Genomic DNA, 16,471 nt, shown 5'->3' with positions numbered 1-16,471 from the left:
TACTTTACTCCCTACACAAAGTTCAGTATCTACACTCTGTGGCGTACATCTAGTTCACTCCCTGCACAAAGTTCAGTATCTACACTCTGTGGCGTACACCTACTTTACTCCCTGCACAAAGTTCAGTATCTACACTCTGTGGCGTACACCTACTTTACTCCCTACACAAAGTTCAGTATCTACACTCTGTGGCGTACACCTACTTTACTCCCTACACAAAGTTCAGTATCTACACTCTGTGGCGTACATCTAGTTCACTCCCTGCACAAAGTTCAGTATCTACACTCTGTGGCGTACACCTACTTTACTCCCTGCACAAAGTTCAGTATCTACACTCTGTGGCGTACACCTACTTTACTCCCTACACAAAGTTCAGTATCTACACTCTGTGGCGTACATCTAGTTCACTCCCTGCACAAAGTTCAGTATCTACACTCTGTGGCGTACACCTACTTTACTCCCTGCACAAAGTTCAGTATCTACACTCTGTGGCGTACATCTAGTTTACCTCATATCATATTTTGACTCGCTCTCAGAATTGTTCTTGCTTTGTCAGCATCTTCCTAGACTGGGTGCAAATGTTCACGCCAACGACTGTACCTATCTACTGATTATGTGTCTTGGTTTGTGAGCATCATATCTATACTTGTTGATTTCACTAAAGGTGGTCTAAAACCTTTTGGGGGTTTCCTTAACATCAAGCTGACACGTCGTGATATATATGAAGTACACGTTTCCTGTGGCATTCAACAAAACTCACTCGTTCGAATGAATGAATTAGACAAAAATAAATCCAAATTGAACTTTAAAAAAAGGAGTAAAAAATTGACATCGCATCTGCATTATTTCAGCCATATAGCGACGAGAACAAGTTGATATACCCACAATTTATCTATGAATACAAAGTTTTAATAAAAAACAAATTTATGAAACATATTTGAGCATATTATTTATACAGGTTAAAAAACGTGCTATAGGCCACCAGTAACCAAAGCTAGGCCACCTCGCTGGGGATCATGGGGACTTACAGTACCTCTGCTTCCTGCATGATACCCCAGCAGGATTTACGTCATCACTTTAGCCACCGGTGGTTGTGCACAATACTAGCCAATATTAAAAAGTACTCAGCAATGAGTTGGCACAAAACACTGGTTGATGTTAGTTACATCTATTATGAAAGCGATTACGTGTCACACAGGGGGACAATTATTTTACGATTCTTAAACCTCCTGGTCAGCCTTCAATAATGTTAGTTGACAAAAGCATCACACAAAACAAGCACTTAATTATCCACATACATATTCACAAATTTATTATTCAGACCGATTTCTTTCAAGTAACTGAGTATTTGATGCCCGCCTATACGGGAAAAGCGATCTTTCAGATGTACTGTTTAATAATGTGAATCCTTTGCAATTGCAACGTCCACACAGTCAAGCAGTATATGCTTGACGGTGAACCTTTCATCACAAGGGATACACTTAGGAGGTTCGTCCCCATCTGTTTTAAGCAGATATTCGTTGGTAAAAAGACGTTGGCCAATACGACATCGTAAAACGACCTCATCATGTCTTGACAGACAATCCAAATAGGTATGACCGATAGTTCGTTAAAATTCATGAAGTTTATTGATTCCTCCCTGGTTTTCCCACCTTTTTTGCATTAGATCCCGGGTATTGCTCTTGACGGTTGGTTTGAATTCACTGTACGGGATAGGGAGTGGAAATAACGGTTTGTCAGGAGCTGTATCCTTGTAGGATTCTTTTAACATTCAGGGTGTGGGACCACAAACGCATTCTGGGGAATAGGCAAGCAATAGTTCCAGGACTCCCCTCGTTACTATGTATGGTTTTCTTAATGTTGCCACAACGTCATGGCGTAACGTTACTAAACACATTATAACATGTACACCATTGCATTTTGTAAACGCTCTTATTCATGATAGACATGCCCCCTTTCATATATTCTCATCACTTCGTGGAAGGGCTGATATATGTAGTTATACGTCCGTGCTAGTTTCCATCTGTTTCCAATACTGTAGATTTAGTGATGTGGTGCTCTGTGTTTTTAAACATGACGGTCATAAGCTAGAGCTGCTGCTGACCACTGTTTCCAATATCCCAATTGTCAATCATGTGCAATGTTTTAGGTTTGAAAAAGTGTATATAATGATCTTACAATAGTTTCTTTACAAAATGAAAAGAAAAAAATAGCCAACTTTCAAAATGGCAGTGTAGGAACAAGTGTTTGTCATGTGTTGTGAATGTTTCACTTTTTTCGCATACAGTAAACTACGTTTATAACGAACACGCTTATAACGAACTAACGGATATGACGGACTTATTTTTTTGTCCCGGCCATTGCTGTATCTATGCTGTACATATGCTTATAACGAACTACGGTTATAACGAACTAAAATTAGTTACAACCGTAGTTTACTGTACAGGTCAAAGTAGATGATGGCATTTTTGTCACTGATGCGATAAATTTGGAACTGACATCCACATGTCTACCATAAAACGTTTTGAAAGCTTTCCTGAGGCCTAAAATGTTGTAACTCGGATAAAACTACTTTTGAACACGAATCGTATGGCGCTCTTTGAAATCATAGCAGAAAGAGCACCCTGGTTTGTAACTCAAATGTTGTGAAATATATACACCAAACAATGGATGACGTCTACTGGTATTTTGATCATTGTTGATGTAGAAATACTTGTTTAGTGACTTCTATATATGTATGTCCAGATGTCTACAGGCTGTGCTCAATTGGGAAACATTATTGTCTTTAGTGAGTGAGTGAGTGAGTACGGTTTTACGCCGCTTTTAGCAGTATTCCAGCAATATCACGGCGGGGGACACCAGAAATGGGCTTCACACATTGTACCCATGTCAGGATTCGAACCCGGGTCTTCGTCGTGACGAGCGAACGTTTTAACCACAAGGCTACCCGACCGCCCCTATTGTCTTTAAGTTTCTAACGAGGGTGTGTGTGTGTGCACTTCTGTCTTTCTGCCGGTTGACAAACCAGTTTCATATCGCTACGTGATTCCACATTGAATACTGTTCTCAATGTCACGATAACTTTTTACAGATATCTCCTTGGACATCATGTATTAGAAACAAAGTCACGTTTCTTCCTTGTGTTTTAGCATGTGAACGTATTCATTTTTTTCAATAGTATTTTCTTCCGTCATATTTATCTTTTTCGTCATCAGATGTAAAATGCATATAAAATGTGTAGTATGTCAATAAATGCAGTTTGACAAGTAGGTGTCCTTAACATTTATAAAAAGGTGAGGTGAAATGGTGTTTAACGTCGCGTCCAAGATTATTGCACGTATATAGGGACTGCATGTACGTGTGTTTGTTTGTATGGCTGACAAACACACTGATGCCGATTTATAGTGCTAGCTCACTGAGAAACCATACCGCAGTTTAACATGGATACCCCACTCAGACACAGTATACTGACTCCGAGCCGACCAGTCCTTGTTTTAGCCCCTTAATGTCGAGCGCCAGACAGGGTAACAACAAGTACCATCTTTTAACGTCTTTTGGTATGACGCGGCCGGGGATCGAACCCCGGACCTTCCGCTCTCCGGGTGGACGCTCGACCACTAGACCACGGAGGCGGTCACATGTATAAAGAAGCAGCAGGGATCAAGGAGCAATTAAAATATATTTCTTAATTTTTTCATAACGTACCTGAAAAAACACTCACCGGACAATTTGTTGACAAAATTTGTGTAACCTGACACCACATATTAAAGCCAGATCTTTGTTCTCGGAAATGAACTTCTTTCATCGCCACTTGAACAAGTCTCTAAGGTAAAAACTATTAGTTTAGATCATTAATTCTAGATTATAAAATAATAAGAACAAGTTGTCCCTATAACAGAATGGCGACCTTAGACTGTCCATTTATCTAGACTTGCCTATTTTAAGGAAAGAATTACAATGCACTCATGGGCTTACCATTCAGAACAGCTTTGTATCAAGGGTATATGGTCTTTTGTCTTCTTTGAGGTTGTCCGCATGGTACAACGCAAGAATGTAAGAGGTAAGATGAGGTTATTATAAACTAAGAGACTGTCCCCCACTGTGTAGGTACAGGTCAAAATGGCTACAGATGGCCAAAGAAAAATAATTTAAAACGGCCATTGAATAAAGTCAAAATGACCAATAGGAACTAAATTCAGCCAATGAAAAATCAAATGTAAACAGTGTGTATGACATTATATTTATTGATATAACATATCACACACATCTTTATTGATAAATTTGGCAAACCAACAATTATATTCATCTTAATTTACAGTGAGTGAGTGAGTGAGTATGGTTTTACGCCGCTTTTAGCAATATTCCAGCAATATCACGGCGGGGGACACCAGAAATGGGCTTCACTCATTGTACCCATGTCGGGAATCGAACCTGGGTCTTCGGCGTGTCGAGCGAACGCTTTAACCACTAGGCTACCCGACCGCCCCTCTTAATTTACAACAACCACAATAACATAACACAAATTTGTTGTACAAATGGAATGGTTGAAAACTGTGTTATTCATCTGCTGCGAGGGGGCACGGGTGGCCCAGTCGTCTAAGGCGCCGTGATTCGCTGTGCAGAGTTGCGTCCCTTGGGCACGCCAGAAACCTATGATTGTGGGTTCGAATCCCGGTTCACCCTGATTATGTTTCTAGGTTTGTCAGCACCATACCCGTGCTCGTGGGTTTCACCGGAGTGGTAAACGTCTGAGACCTGCATCACTTCGGACTTTCCTCCCACATTAAGCTGACACGCCGTGATGTAACTGGAATAATGTTAAAAGCGGCGTTAAACCCAACTCACTCACTCACTCATCTGCTGCGATGACATGTAGTCAGAGAGATCAGTTAATTTTCCTTCGGGTAACTGTCGAAACATTGGTTACCAGTGTGCAGTGGGAATGACATGCGGGACAATCAGCTGCCTGTTGTATTCGTTGTGTCTAAAGAAGTTAAATAATTGAAAAGTGTATAAGTTTGATATTATCTATGTTTCGCTATATCCATTAAGTTTTCCACAATTGTCAATGTCGCCATATTCCTGTGTCAGATGGGACCCGTGAAGATTCCGGGGTAGAATAGGTCTTCAGCAACCCATGCTTGCCGTGAAGATTCCGGGGTAGAATAGGTCTTCAGCAACCCATGCTTGTCGTGAAGATTCCGGGGTAGAATAGGTCTTCAGCAACCCATGCTTGCCGTGAAAGGCGACTATGCTTGTCGTAAAAGGCGACTAACGGGATCGGGTGGTCAGACTCGCTGACTTGGTTGATGCATGTCATTGATCTCAATTGCATGGATCGATGCTTATGATGTCAATCACTGGATTGTCTGGTCCAGACTCGATTATTTACAGACCGCCGTCATATTGCTGTAATATTGCTGAGTGCGGCGTTAAACAACAAACCAAACCAAAAACTGACGCCTTGCACTCCATCTTATTTCTAACACGACACCTCCAGTCGGTCTTCTTTTCCGTGAGAGACAACAACACAGTTACACATACACAGATAATAATATGTTTTAATGTATTTATATCTTGCATAATACTACTGTTTATCAACTATATATAATTTATACATTGTGAAAATAATATGTAAATCCGTCTCTGCCATCAAGCTTCTGTAGGGACAACTAAGGGTAATGGCGTATGTCGTCGCCGGTCGGACCTCTCGTCAAGAAAAGTTTTATTCTTCCCTGTATCAGAAAATGAACACATTGAATAACCTCAGTGTAAATATAATTACTTAAGAAATACACGACGAATGGCGCAGCTCCGCATGGTTTATTCTCCCTGCAGTATTTTAACTTCTTTCAGTGGCATTTAGAAGTTGGTGTGATTAAGAAAGACAAGTTCTATGGATGAACAACTTCTTTATTACAACTTCTTTAGTAATAAAGAAGTTGTTCATCCATTGAACTTGTCTTTCTCCTGCAGTGTTTTCTTGTACGATAAACCATGACCACGAGTCGTTTATTTCTTACATGAGATATCAAATTTATGTACAACCTCTTTAAGGAGGATGATGAAAATACAAGCTTTAACAATATTTAACCGTATTTAAATAATGATGACTCCTTCAATAAAATCCAACTTCGGCAATGTCGGACAGGTCCATTTTATGCACAGGTTGGTATTTCCGCATATTCTCACAATCCTCACGTCGATTACCTGTACCTTATCTCCCAATACCGAGTGTCATCTCTACCGCTTCTGGATGCGATCGACCGCCTCCGTGGTCTAGTGGTAGTGCGTCCGCCCGGAGAGCGGAAGGCCCGGGGTCATACCTAAAGACGTTAAAAGATGGTACTTGTTGTTACCCTGTCTGGCGCTCGGCATTAAGGGGCTAAAACAAGGACTGGTCGGCTCGGAGTCAGTATACTGTGTCTGAGTGGGGTATTCATGTTAAACTGCGGCATGGTATCTCAGTGGGCTAGCACTATAAATCGGCACCAGTACACTAGTACAATTTCACCTCATCTCACCTCTGGGTGCGATCGATCGGCCATTGCGTTCATCTACAATGACAAGCTTCGTCTAAGGGCAACAACTCACTATACACTCCACTCTCAAAAGTAACGTCATCCTATATACGACGTCATCAAGTTGCGAGCGCATGTTCGAATCTCCGGAAATGACGCCATGATAGAACAATTTTTTATCGAGAAAACAAACACACATTTTCACGTATGCTTACATGTCGTGTATAGTCCGTACATCTTCAATAGATGTGCCTTGATTCTCCAAAGTGGATATGTCTGCATGTACTTCATTGTCAAAAGAATCCCAGCTGACGGTGAATTCTGTGGGTGGCATATAGACACTGATTTTAATGAGTGTGACTGGTGACACATGCTGCATATACCTCGAAGTAATTCGCCAGATGAGCGTAGTTCCAAATTTAAATGAGTCAAAACTTTACATTGGTCGCTCAAGGGCATGCTAATTGCGCCTGATTATCTAATCATAGTTTAAGCACTTGACAGACATTGTACACGCCCGCCATGGAATTGGTCAGAAAGCGTAACACTCTTCATGAACGTATTGCACGTCACAGATGTTTCCAGCTTGGAGTGGGGGAACGGGTGGCCCAGTCGTCTAAGGCGCCGCGATTCGCTGTGCAGACTTGCGTCCCTTGGGCACGCCAGAAACCTATGATTGTGGGTTCGAATCCCGGTTCGCCCAACTATGTTTCTAGGTTTGTCAGCACCATACCCGTGCTCGTGGGTTTCACCGAAGTGGTAAACGTCTAAGACCTGCATCACTTCGGGCTTTCATCCCACATCAAGCTGACACGCCGTGATATAACTGGAATACTGTTAAAAGCGGCGTTAAACCCAACTCACTCACTCACTCACTCACTCCAGCTTGGAGAGCAACAAACTCTACAGGTACACCGCAGGTAGACGACGACGGTCAGTTGATTATCATACAATGAAACAAACACCACAGGGAGATGAACCAGCGGGCATTCCACTGTACGATTGTACACTAACCATACTTTCATGCTTTCATGAACCACAACCAAACAGTGATGAGACCCGTGAAGGATCCTGGTTCGAATAGGTCTTCAGCAACCTATGCTTGCCGTTAAAAGCGGCCATGCTTCATGATACCTGGTTTTCGCGAAGAGGTGAGTAGCAAATTGCAGACTGAGCAATACCATATGGTTATTCTACCATCGAAAATAGTCCGCCCGGAGAGCGGAAGGTCCGGGGTTCGATCCCCGGCCGCGTCAGACCAAAAAGATGGTACTTGTTGTTACCCTGTCTGGCGCTCGACATTAAGGGGCTAAAACAAGGACTGGTCGGCTCGGAGTCAGGATACTGTGTCTGAGTGGGGTATTCATGTTAAACTGCGGCATGGTATCTCAGTGAGCTAGCACTATAAATCGGCATCAGTCCGGACTAGTACAAGCAGCCACACACACACACACACACACACACACACACACACACACAAACACACACACACACACACACACGCACACGCACACGCACACACACACGCACACACACACACACACACACACACACACACGTCGCTATATAAGTGCAATTATCTTGGACGCAACGTTAAACCCAATCTCACCTCACCTCACCTCACCTCACCATCGAAAATACACTACATGTTTCGAGATAAGTTAACGCCGGAGGAAGGGACAAGAGAGATAGCGAGGTCTGAGTGTTGCGGCAGACAATCGGCTTCCCGGTGGGAAGGAAATCAAACGTGTTACAACAATACGTGACCACAAACACATTGTTACTTTACAGATCGAAGATCAAGTGAGCACAAACAACGTTAGTATTGACCAGATGACTCGGACGAAAGAGGCAATGACACTAACGAGTTAGAGGTGAATATAGTTCCACAACCATCTGCTCGATATATTACTATCAGAATATTTTAAAAATGTACGGCTTATTTCTCGTTACGATTTAAGCGACATAGATAAGCTGATACAAATATGTTTTTATTTGAAGTACAGTAAACTACGGTTATAACGAACTCAAAGGGACTATTATTTTTAGTTCGTTATAACCGTAGTTCGTCATAAGCATATATACTGCATAACTACAGCAAATAGTCGGGACTAAAAAGTTAGTTCGTTATATCCGTCAGTTCGTTATAAGCGTGTTCGTTATAACCGTAGTTTACTGTATGTGTTATGAGTTAATGCCTGTGTCCCCTTACATTCAATGCGTTCATAATCACTCACTCCGTGAAGAATTGGTACAGAACAGGTCTTCAGCAACCCATGTTTGCCGTAAGAGGCGACTTTGCTTGTCGTAATAGGCGACTAACGGGATCGGGTGGTCAGGCTTGCTGACTTGGTTGATGCATGTCATCAGGTCCCAATTGCGTAGATCGATGCTCATGATGTCAATCACTAGATTGTCTGGTCCAGACTCGATTATTTACAGACCGCCGTCATATAGCTGGAATATTGGTGAGTGCGGCGTTAAACAACAAACAAACAATCTAAATTACTCAAATAAATACATTTGACACACATGCAGATGTATGTCATTAAAGTGTCAACATTGTTTCTCATATACACTTCAGACTCCATTTAAAAAAATACTGAGGTCACGTTTTCTTCCATCGCCACTTGAACAAATCTCGAAGGTAAAAACTAATAGTTTAAATTATAATTTCTAGGTTCTAAAACTAATAAAAACAAATTGTCCCTATAACAGACTGTCTGCTGATCTAGACTTGACTATTTAAGGAAATAATTATTATTCACCCATGGACTTACCATTCAGTTCAGCCTTGAAACAAGGCTAATTGGTGGGCATCCTATTCGTCTTCGTTGAGGTTGCCTGTCTCGTACAACGCAAGAATGTTAGAGGTAAGAAGGGGTTATTACAAACTGAGAGACAATAAAACTGCCCCCCCCCCCCCCCCCCCCCAACTGTGTTGCAAAAGGAGAGGAGTAGATTTTTTTATTATGTTTCTTTACTTACAAGCAGCAGAATGTCTCCACTTGTACACAGTACACAGCAGGTGTAATTCAGATTTAACATATCGTTTTTTATTAGTTACAACAAAATATGTTTATAACGTCTGTATGAACAGTTGGCGATAAAATAATGATATCTTAGTCTAAAACTGTTTGAAATGGGAAATTATGTGTGTACATCTCCCTGTCGAGTGGTCACTTCATTCACCCAAGATAAATCTTATGTTGGTAGTAACACGATCTAGACATGCAAAATTACAGGTATAGGCAAACACTGTTGTGTCGAAGTTGAAGGGACCTGCGTAAATATTTCAAGTTTTCCGGGGTTCGACACAACCAAAAATGATGAATAAATAAGAAAAACACAAGGAAAAACAACAACGTGCAGGATAGAATGGAAATGAAGCTCAGAACTCCTACCTACCTGCCTGCCTACCTGCCTACCCCCCCCCCCCCCCCCCCCCCCCCCACACACACACACATATATATATACATACATACATACGCACTATATACTGAACAACAAAAGTTCCTGTGACATTGAATAAGATTAAATGCAAAGTTATGTTTTTTTTACCAAATCTGAAACAATTTCGGTTTGCAACTGCTATAAGACTCCTGTAGGTGTTCAAATGGTTTAATTTGCCATACTGACTTCAGAAAATGCGTGATTTCATAAAAAAAAAAACATGAACATGCCAAAATGTCACCTTACAAATCAATAGCGTGTGTGTCCACCTCTGGTTGCGATGCAAGCAACACATCTTCGTCTCATGGAATGGACCAGGCGCCGCACAAATTCTTGTGGGATATCTGTCCGAAAGCGCCGATCCATCTCATCCCACATGTGCTCGATTGGTGAGAGTTTAGGGGAGCGAGCCGGCCAGGGGATGACATTCACGTTGTTTTTTTTAAGAGTATCCTGAGCTAGTCAAGCAACATGAGTCCGGGCGTTGTCATGTTGAAAGGTAATGCCTGGGCCGTGGGGAGGTAAAAACGGTAGAACGACAGGGCCGATGATCTCGTCGCGGTAGCGCTGTCCATTGAGATTTTCCTCTAACACTATCAAACGGGTCCTCTGTCTTGCTGTAATCCCACCCCATACCATAACGCTGCCGCCCCCGAACCGATCTTCTTCCATGACACAATGATTGACGTAACGTTCACCTCGACGTCGGTACACTCGAATCCTTCCATCGCTGTGGGTGAGGTGAAAACGAGACTCGTCAGTGAATAGAACTTGTCCCCATTGCATGGCCGTCCAGCGTAGACGCTGTCTGCACCACTGTAGACGTGCTTGACGGCGGTTTCCTGTCAAAATGGGACGTCTGGTGGGTCTTCTGACGACAATCCCTGCCCATCTGAGGCGACGACGTACGGTTTGTGAAGATATTCGTCGAAGGCCAGGGATGCTTCTTGCAGCCACTGTTGCTGGCTGGAGTCGAGTTCGTAGGTGTGTTGTTCGAATCCAGTTGTCTTGTCGATTATTGGTAACGCGTGGCCTGCCACTCCGAGGATGGTCTCTGACTGCATTCGTCTGTTGCCAACGTCGCCATAAACACCAAATGATGTGTCTGCTCATTTTCGGAAAGGCGTGGCATTGCGTAATGTTGAATAATTGCGTAATTGTGTTGTTTTTCTGAGTGGTTGTTGTCAGCACGATGCTAAACAAGACTTATGGAATCCCGTTAACGCACATGTTTTTATACCCATTCTTGGGTCGTGAAATGCATGGTTCTTGCATTAAAGTCAACTTTTGCGTGGGATGCATGCTGTTCTGTTGCAGTTGCGTTTTTGTGACTTGATTCCATACATGTACTACTATTGAAAACCAAACTTTACTTGTTTAATAAATACACTTAAACATTGGTGTCACAGGAACTTTTGTTGTTGAGTATATTAACCAAGAGTACTAGGTAATTTTGACCTCTGACTAGAGATATTGCCTCGTTGTAGACCGGAAGCTGTTTGTCTGTATTTTTGTGATGCCGGTGTAATCACACGGGACCCGGAAGACGTCACCTTTCGAAGCTATTCATTTATGCGTTTGTCAACCAGCAAGAAGCCATGTCCTTATATAGCTCTATTGTTTATGCAATTTCATCTTCCTCATATCAGAAATCCAGTTATGTTCGTCATTAATATTTCGAGTGTTTAGTTTCATAAAGGTTATGAGAGTGTCAGTGTATTTGTTCGGTTGTATTTGACGGCGTCTTAACAACAGCAAGTATGCACATGTTTTCTCTGTTGTCAACTCGTGTTTTGTGTTAAATAATGTGAAGCAAAACATATATAACACATTTATATCGTTATTTATTGTCAAAGCCTTAAAGGGGGCACGGGTGGCCCAGTCGTCTAAGGCCCCGCGATTCGCTGTGCAGAGTTGCGTCCCTTGGGCATGCCAGAAACCTATGATTGTGGGTTCGAATCCCGGTTCGCCCCGATTATGTTTCTAGGTTTGTCAGCACCATACCCGTGCTCGTGGGTTTCACCGAAGTGGTAAACGTCTGAGACCTGCGTCACTTCGGGCTTTCCTCCCACATTAAGCTGACACGCCGCGATATAACTGGAATACTGTTAAAAGCGGCGTTAAACCCAACTCACAACTCAAAGCCTTATAACTCCTGAAACCACATTTGTAGTTTCAAATGTATAAATAATACATTCGAAATGTATAGTTCATGCTTCTGGCGTCAATTATGCGGAAGTATTTATTGTGTGGGTTTTACATCAGTCAGTGTCATCATTGTTTTGTACGACGTATTTGTTAAAAGCTATTGTGTTAGACTCCCACCTACCAGTGGCCCTTCCTAACTTGTAATTCGAAGTAATTCTATTTCTCAGAACACTATGGATTTGTTATGGGCGATGTTCTGCTTTAGCTGTTTGACCGTTTCTTCTCCAGGACCTGGGGTTAAAGGTACAGATGTTGTTTTGTCACATGTTTTGTACTTCATATGGATTTACGTGACATTTTTTTTGTGCTTTGAAAATTAATTTCGGGCTCACAGGGATGCATGCGTGATTGTCACGTAATACGCACCAATCCGAGCGTGAGAAACTGTAGATAATTATTTAAAAGGTTCCGACTTTGCGGAATTGTTTTCTTCATTTGCGCTGGAAATTGTTAATCGATGAGACCCGTGAAGATCCGGAGTAGAACGGGTCTTCAGCAACCCATGCTTGCCGTAAAAGGCGACTATGTTTGTCGTAAGATGTGACTAACGGTTTTGGGTGGTCAGGCTCTCTGACTTGGTTGATGCATGTCATCGTATCCCAATTGCGGGGATCGATGCTCCTGTTTTGTCAATCACTGGATTGTCTGGTCCAGACTCGATTTACAGACCGCCGTCATATAGCTTGAATATTGGTGAGTGCGGCGTTACACAACAAACAAACAAAAAACAAATGTTAATTGATGATGAAGTAGATTCACCTTGATTAGTGATGATTTAGTGGTCGCTGGTACGGCAGGTTTTTTAATGTAGGCTAGTGTAAGCTTACTTCATCATGTGAGATTTCTAGTTCGGGACTTACAGTCAGCGCAGCTTCCTTTAAATATATGATATCTTTACATTAGCAATATTTACTGCAGTATTATTAAATGGGTGAGATGAAATTGGGTTTAACGTCGCGTCCAAGATTATTGCACTTATATCGCGACGTGCATGCACGTGTGTGTGGCTGCTTGTACTAGACCGGACTGATGCCGATTTATAGTGCTAGCACACTGAGATACCATGCCGCAGTTTAACATGAATACCCCACTCAGATACAATATACTGACTCCTAGCCGACCAGTCCTTGCTTTAACCCTTAATGCCGAGCGCCAGACAGGGTCACAACAAGTACCATTTTTTAACGTCTTTTGGTATGACGCGGTCGGGGATCGAACCCCTGACCTTCCGCTCTCCGGGCGGAGGCTCTACCACTAGACCACGGAGGCGGTCTATTAAATGACATATCTATGCCATGTAACAGCAAATTGTATCGATATTTCAGCAACCCAGTGCAAGGATAACCAACACTGTTCAGACTGTGACAGCATATCAGGACACTGCATCATAGAGTGTGACCCTGGATACTACGATCAGAAATGCTCGTCTGTGTGCAACGAGAACTGTAAAAATAATACGTGCGTCATTTCAATCAGTGGCAGTGGTAATTGCACCAACGGATGTGTCCCAGGATATCAAGGCACCAGCTGCAACATACCATGTGACAGTCCAGGAGGTAACTGTACAGCATGTCCAGGTGGTTGTGATGGAGGATATTGTCAGCTGGGCTCCTCCTGTGTGTCTGGATGTGAGGACTCCTACTACGGGACTGGCTGTAAGAACTGTTCAAGTGGATGCTCTCCATGCAACACAGTAACAGGAACATGTAAGACAAGAATACGTGCAACGATTTGCAACCATGGACATCATATTTGTAAAATATGTCTATGCTTAAGGCTCTGAGCCATAGAACGGTTTCTTGAACCAGCAGAAAGAGTGAGTGAGTATGGTTTTACGCCGCTTTTAGCACTATTCCAGCAATATCACGGCGGGGGACACCAGAACAGCAGAAAGAACATGAAAAAGACATAAAGATTCCATAACGACCAACATAAATATGTCATTTAAAATTTTCAAAATATTTTAACATGTTCGTATTTACACTCGCACTTTTGAACGATGGAAATGGAGCAACCAAATTAGTTGGTTTGAATGCTTTTTATACCTTTTAGAATTCCGCTTCAAACAGTATATTTCAGTAAAGCTGATAGATTCAAAGGAGAGCAGAGCAGCAAACCAATAGTGCACACAACCCTTACATTCTGCCACAAAAGTGGCTGCTTAGTGTTGACGCAAAACAGTTCGTGAAAAATTAGCAACATCATTTTTCTTCATCAGTGATGTATCTTGATGGTTGCAAAAATTCAATCCAAAATCTTCTCAAACCTTTAAATTCTTACATTAGCCCATATGACAACAGCCGATCAACGACTTAACTACTGTGTGTGCCTCTATGTAATAATTGTGTATAATGAGATCATACTGTATCCCGCTGTCATGACAACTAGTGTTTTCTATGAGTATCTGTTTCAGGTCCCCATGACGAGGGAAGATACTCCACATATTTAAACCTTGCAGTGGTGACGTTATCACTGGTCTGTGTATTCTGCGCGTGCACAACAGTTGTCGCGCAGGTCCTGAAAATGTGGCATACAAAACGGTGAGTATGTTATATTTTGCTTCATTTTGTATACGCCGTTGAGAATCAAGACTGATTTACAGCAATATATGCTGTTACCACCAAAATATGATTTAAACTGGTCCATCAGGACCATGTTAGAATTGTGGAACCTATATAAAAACTCCTATTTGGAATTATAAAAAAGAAACTCAGAAATGTAGTATGTTATGCACACAGACATGGTTGTTCATACCAGGGCTGACGACAAACGTATCTTTTATAGAGAGGCTCAACAGGAGGAGGTTGAGCTTGAATATCATCGTGTAGCAGACCGATGGAGCTCTTCACCTGATACATTTCGACAAACGGATGAAACATACAGTGAAGTCCATGACAACGACATGGGTAGGGTAGTGGTGTTCCTCTAGCAACAACTGGCGTCTATAACACGGGCACCGTAGTGGTCTTCCTCTAGCAACAACTGGCGTCTATAACACGGGCACCGTAGTGGTGTTCCTCTAGCAACAACTGGCGTCTATAGCACGGGCACCGTAGTGGTGTTCCTCTAGCAACAACTGGCGTCTATAACACGGGCACCGTAGTGGTGTTCCTCTAGCAACAACTGGCGTCTATAACACGGGCACCGTAGTGGTGTTCCTCTAGCAACAACTGGCGTCTATAACACGGGCACCGTAGTGGTGTTCCTCTAGCAACAACTGGCGTTTATAACACGGGCACCGTAGTGGTGTTCCTCTAGCAACAACTGGCGTCTATAACACGGGCACCGTAGTGGTCTTCCTCTAGCAACAACTGGCGTCTATAACACGGGCACCGTAGTGGTGTTCCTCTAGCAACAACTGGCGTCTATAACACGGGCACCGTAGTGGTCTTCCTCTAGCAACAACTGGCGTCTATAACACGGGCACCGTAGTGGTGTTCCTCTAGCAACAACTGGCGTCTATAACACGGGCACCGTAGTGGTGTTCCTCTAGCAACAACTGGCGTCTATAACACGGGCACCGTAGTGGTCTTCCTCTAGCAACAACTGGCGTCAATAACACGGGCACCGTAGTGGTGTTCCTCTAGCAACAACTGGCGTCTATAACACGGGCACCGTAGTGGTGTTCCTCTAGCAACAACTGGCGTCTATAACATTCCATGTAAATAAAAGCTACAAACCCTTTCCGTATTCATAAAAAATCTCTGCAAAATGCAGAGTCGCTTGTACGATTCCGACTACATCATGAGAATGTGTTTATGAATCGCTATCAAATAGTGATGATACCATGTGTTCGCGAAACAGTGAGCGTATCAAGTGTCACCCGTCACAAACACATGCAGAGGCAAGTCAATTGTTCACCTGAAAAACGCTGGAACATATGGCACAAGTCAACAAAAGGGGCATTTCATCGGACATCATTCTTGTCAAATGACGCATCTACCACGAAGAGTGAGTGAGTTGTGTTTATCGCCGTTTTTTAACAGTATTCCAGTTATATCACGGCGTGTCAGCTTAATGTTGGAGGAAAGCCCCAAGTGATGCAGGTCCTAGACGTTTACCGCTTCGGTGAAACCCACGAGCATGGGTATGGTGCTGACAAACCTAGAAACATAATCGGGGCGAACCGGGATTCGAACCCACTATCATAAGTTTCTGGCGTGCCCAAGGGACGCAAGTCTGCATAGCGCATCGCGGCGCCTTAGACGACTGGGCCACCCGTACCACCCGTGCCCTCCTACCACGTGGAAGAAACATGATGAAGAAACTGAAGGAAACTGGTCGTGTCA

At 42.8% G+C, this 16,471-nt stretch overlaps 1 protein-coding gene across 1 annotated transcript; it reads left to right on the top strand.

The window, feature by feature from the left end:
- Nucleotides 1-11,620: 11,620 nt before the first annotated feature.
- Nucleotides 11,621-16,021, top strand: LOC124117924 (multiple epidermal growth factor-like domains protein 10). The gene is made up of 5 exons (XM_046479936.2): nt 11,621-11,732; nt 12,350-12,425; nt 13,508-13,858; nt 14,596-14,722; nt 14,967-16,021. The coding sequence occupies exons 2-5, from the start codon at nt 12,356-12,358 to the stop codon at nt 15,109-15,111; spliced, it is 693 nt and encodes a 230-aa protein (XP_046335892.2). The 5' UTR covers nt 11,621-11,732; nt 12,350-12,355; the 3' UTR covers nt 15,112-16,021.
- Nucleotides 16,022-16,471: the final 450 nt, after the last annotated feature.

This window comes from Haliotis rufescens, unplaced genomic scaffold (assembly GCF_023055435.1).
Source record: "Haliotis rufescens isolate VD_foot unplaced genomic scaffold, xgHalRufe1.0.p SCAF_14, whole genome shotgun sequence".
Classification (NCBI taxonomy): Eukaryota; Metazoa; Mollusca; class Gastropoda; order Lepetellida; family Haliotidae; genus Haliotis; species Haliotis rufescens.
This window is presented reverse-complemented; position numbering and strand designations above follow the sequence as displayed.

What these genes read in the sequence shown, in the direction of transcription:
- LOC124117924 (XM_046479936.2), top strand. Translation starts at nt 12,356, where the DNA reads ATGGATTTGTTATGGGCGATGTTCTGCTTTAGCTGTTTGACCGTTTCT. An exon ending in TAAGAACTGTTCAAGTGGAT is followed by an intron (nt 13,859 to 14,595) that starts GCTCTCCATGCA and finishes TATCTGTTTCAG; the next exon opens with GTCCCCATGACGAGGGAAGA. An exon ending in AAAATGTGGCATACAAAACG is followed by an intron (nt 14,723 to 14,966) that starts GTGAGTATGTTA and finishes TATCTTTTATAG; the next exon opens with AGAGGCTCAACAGGAGGAGG.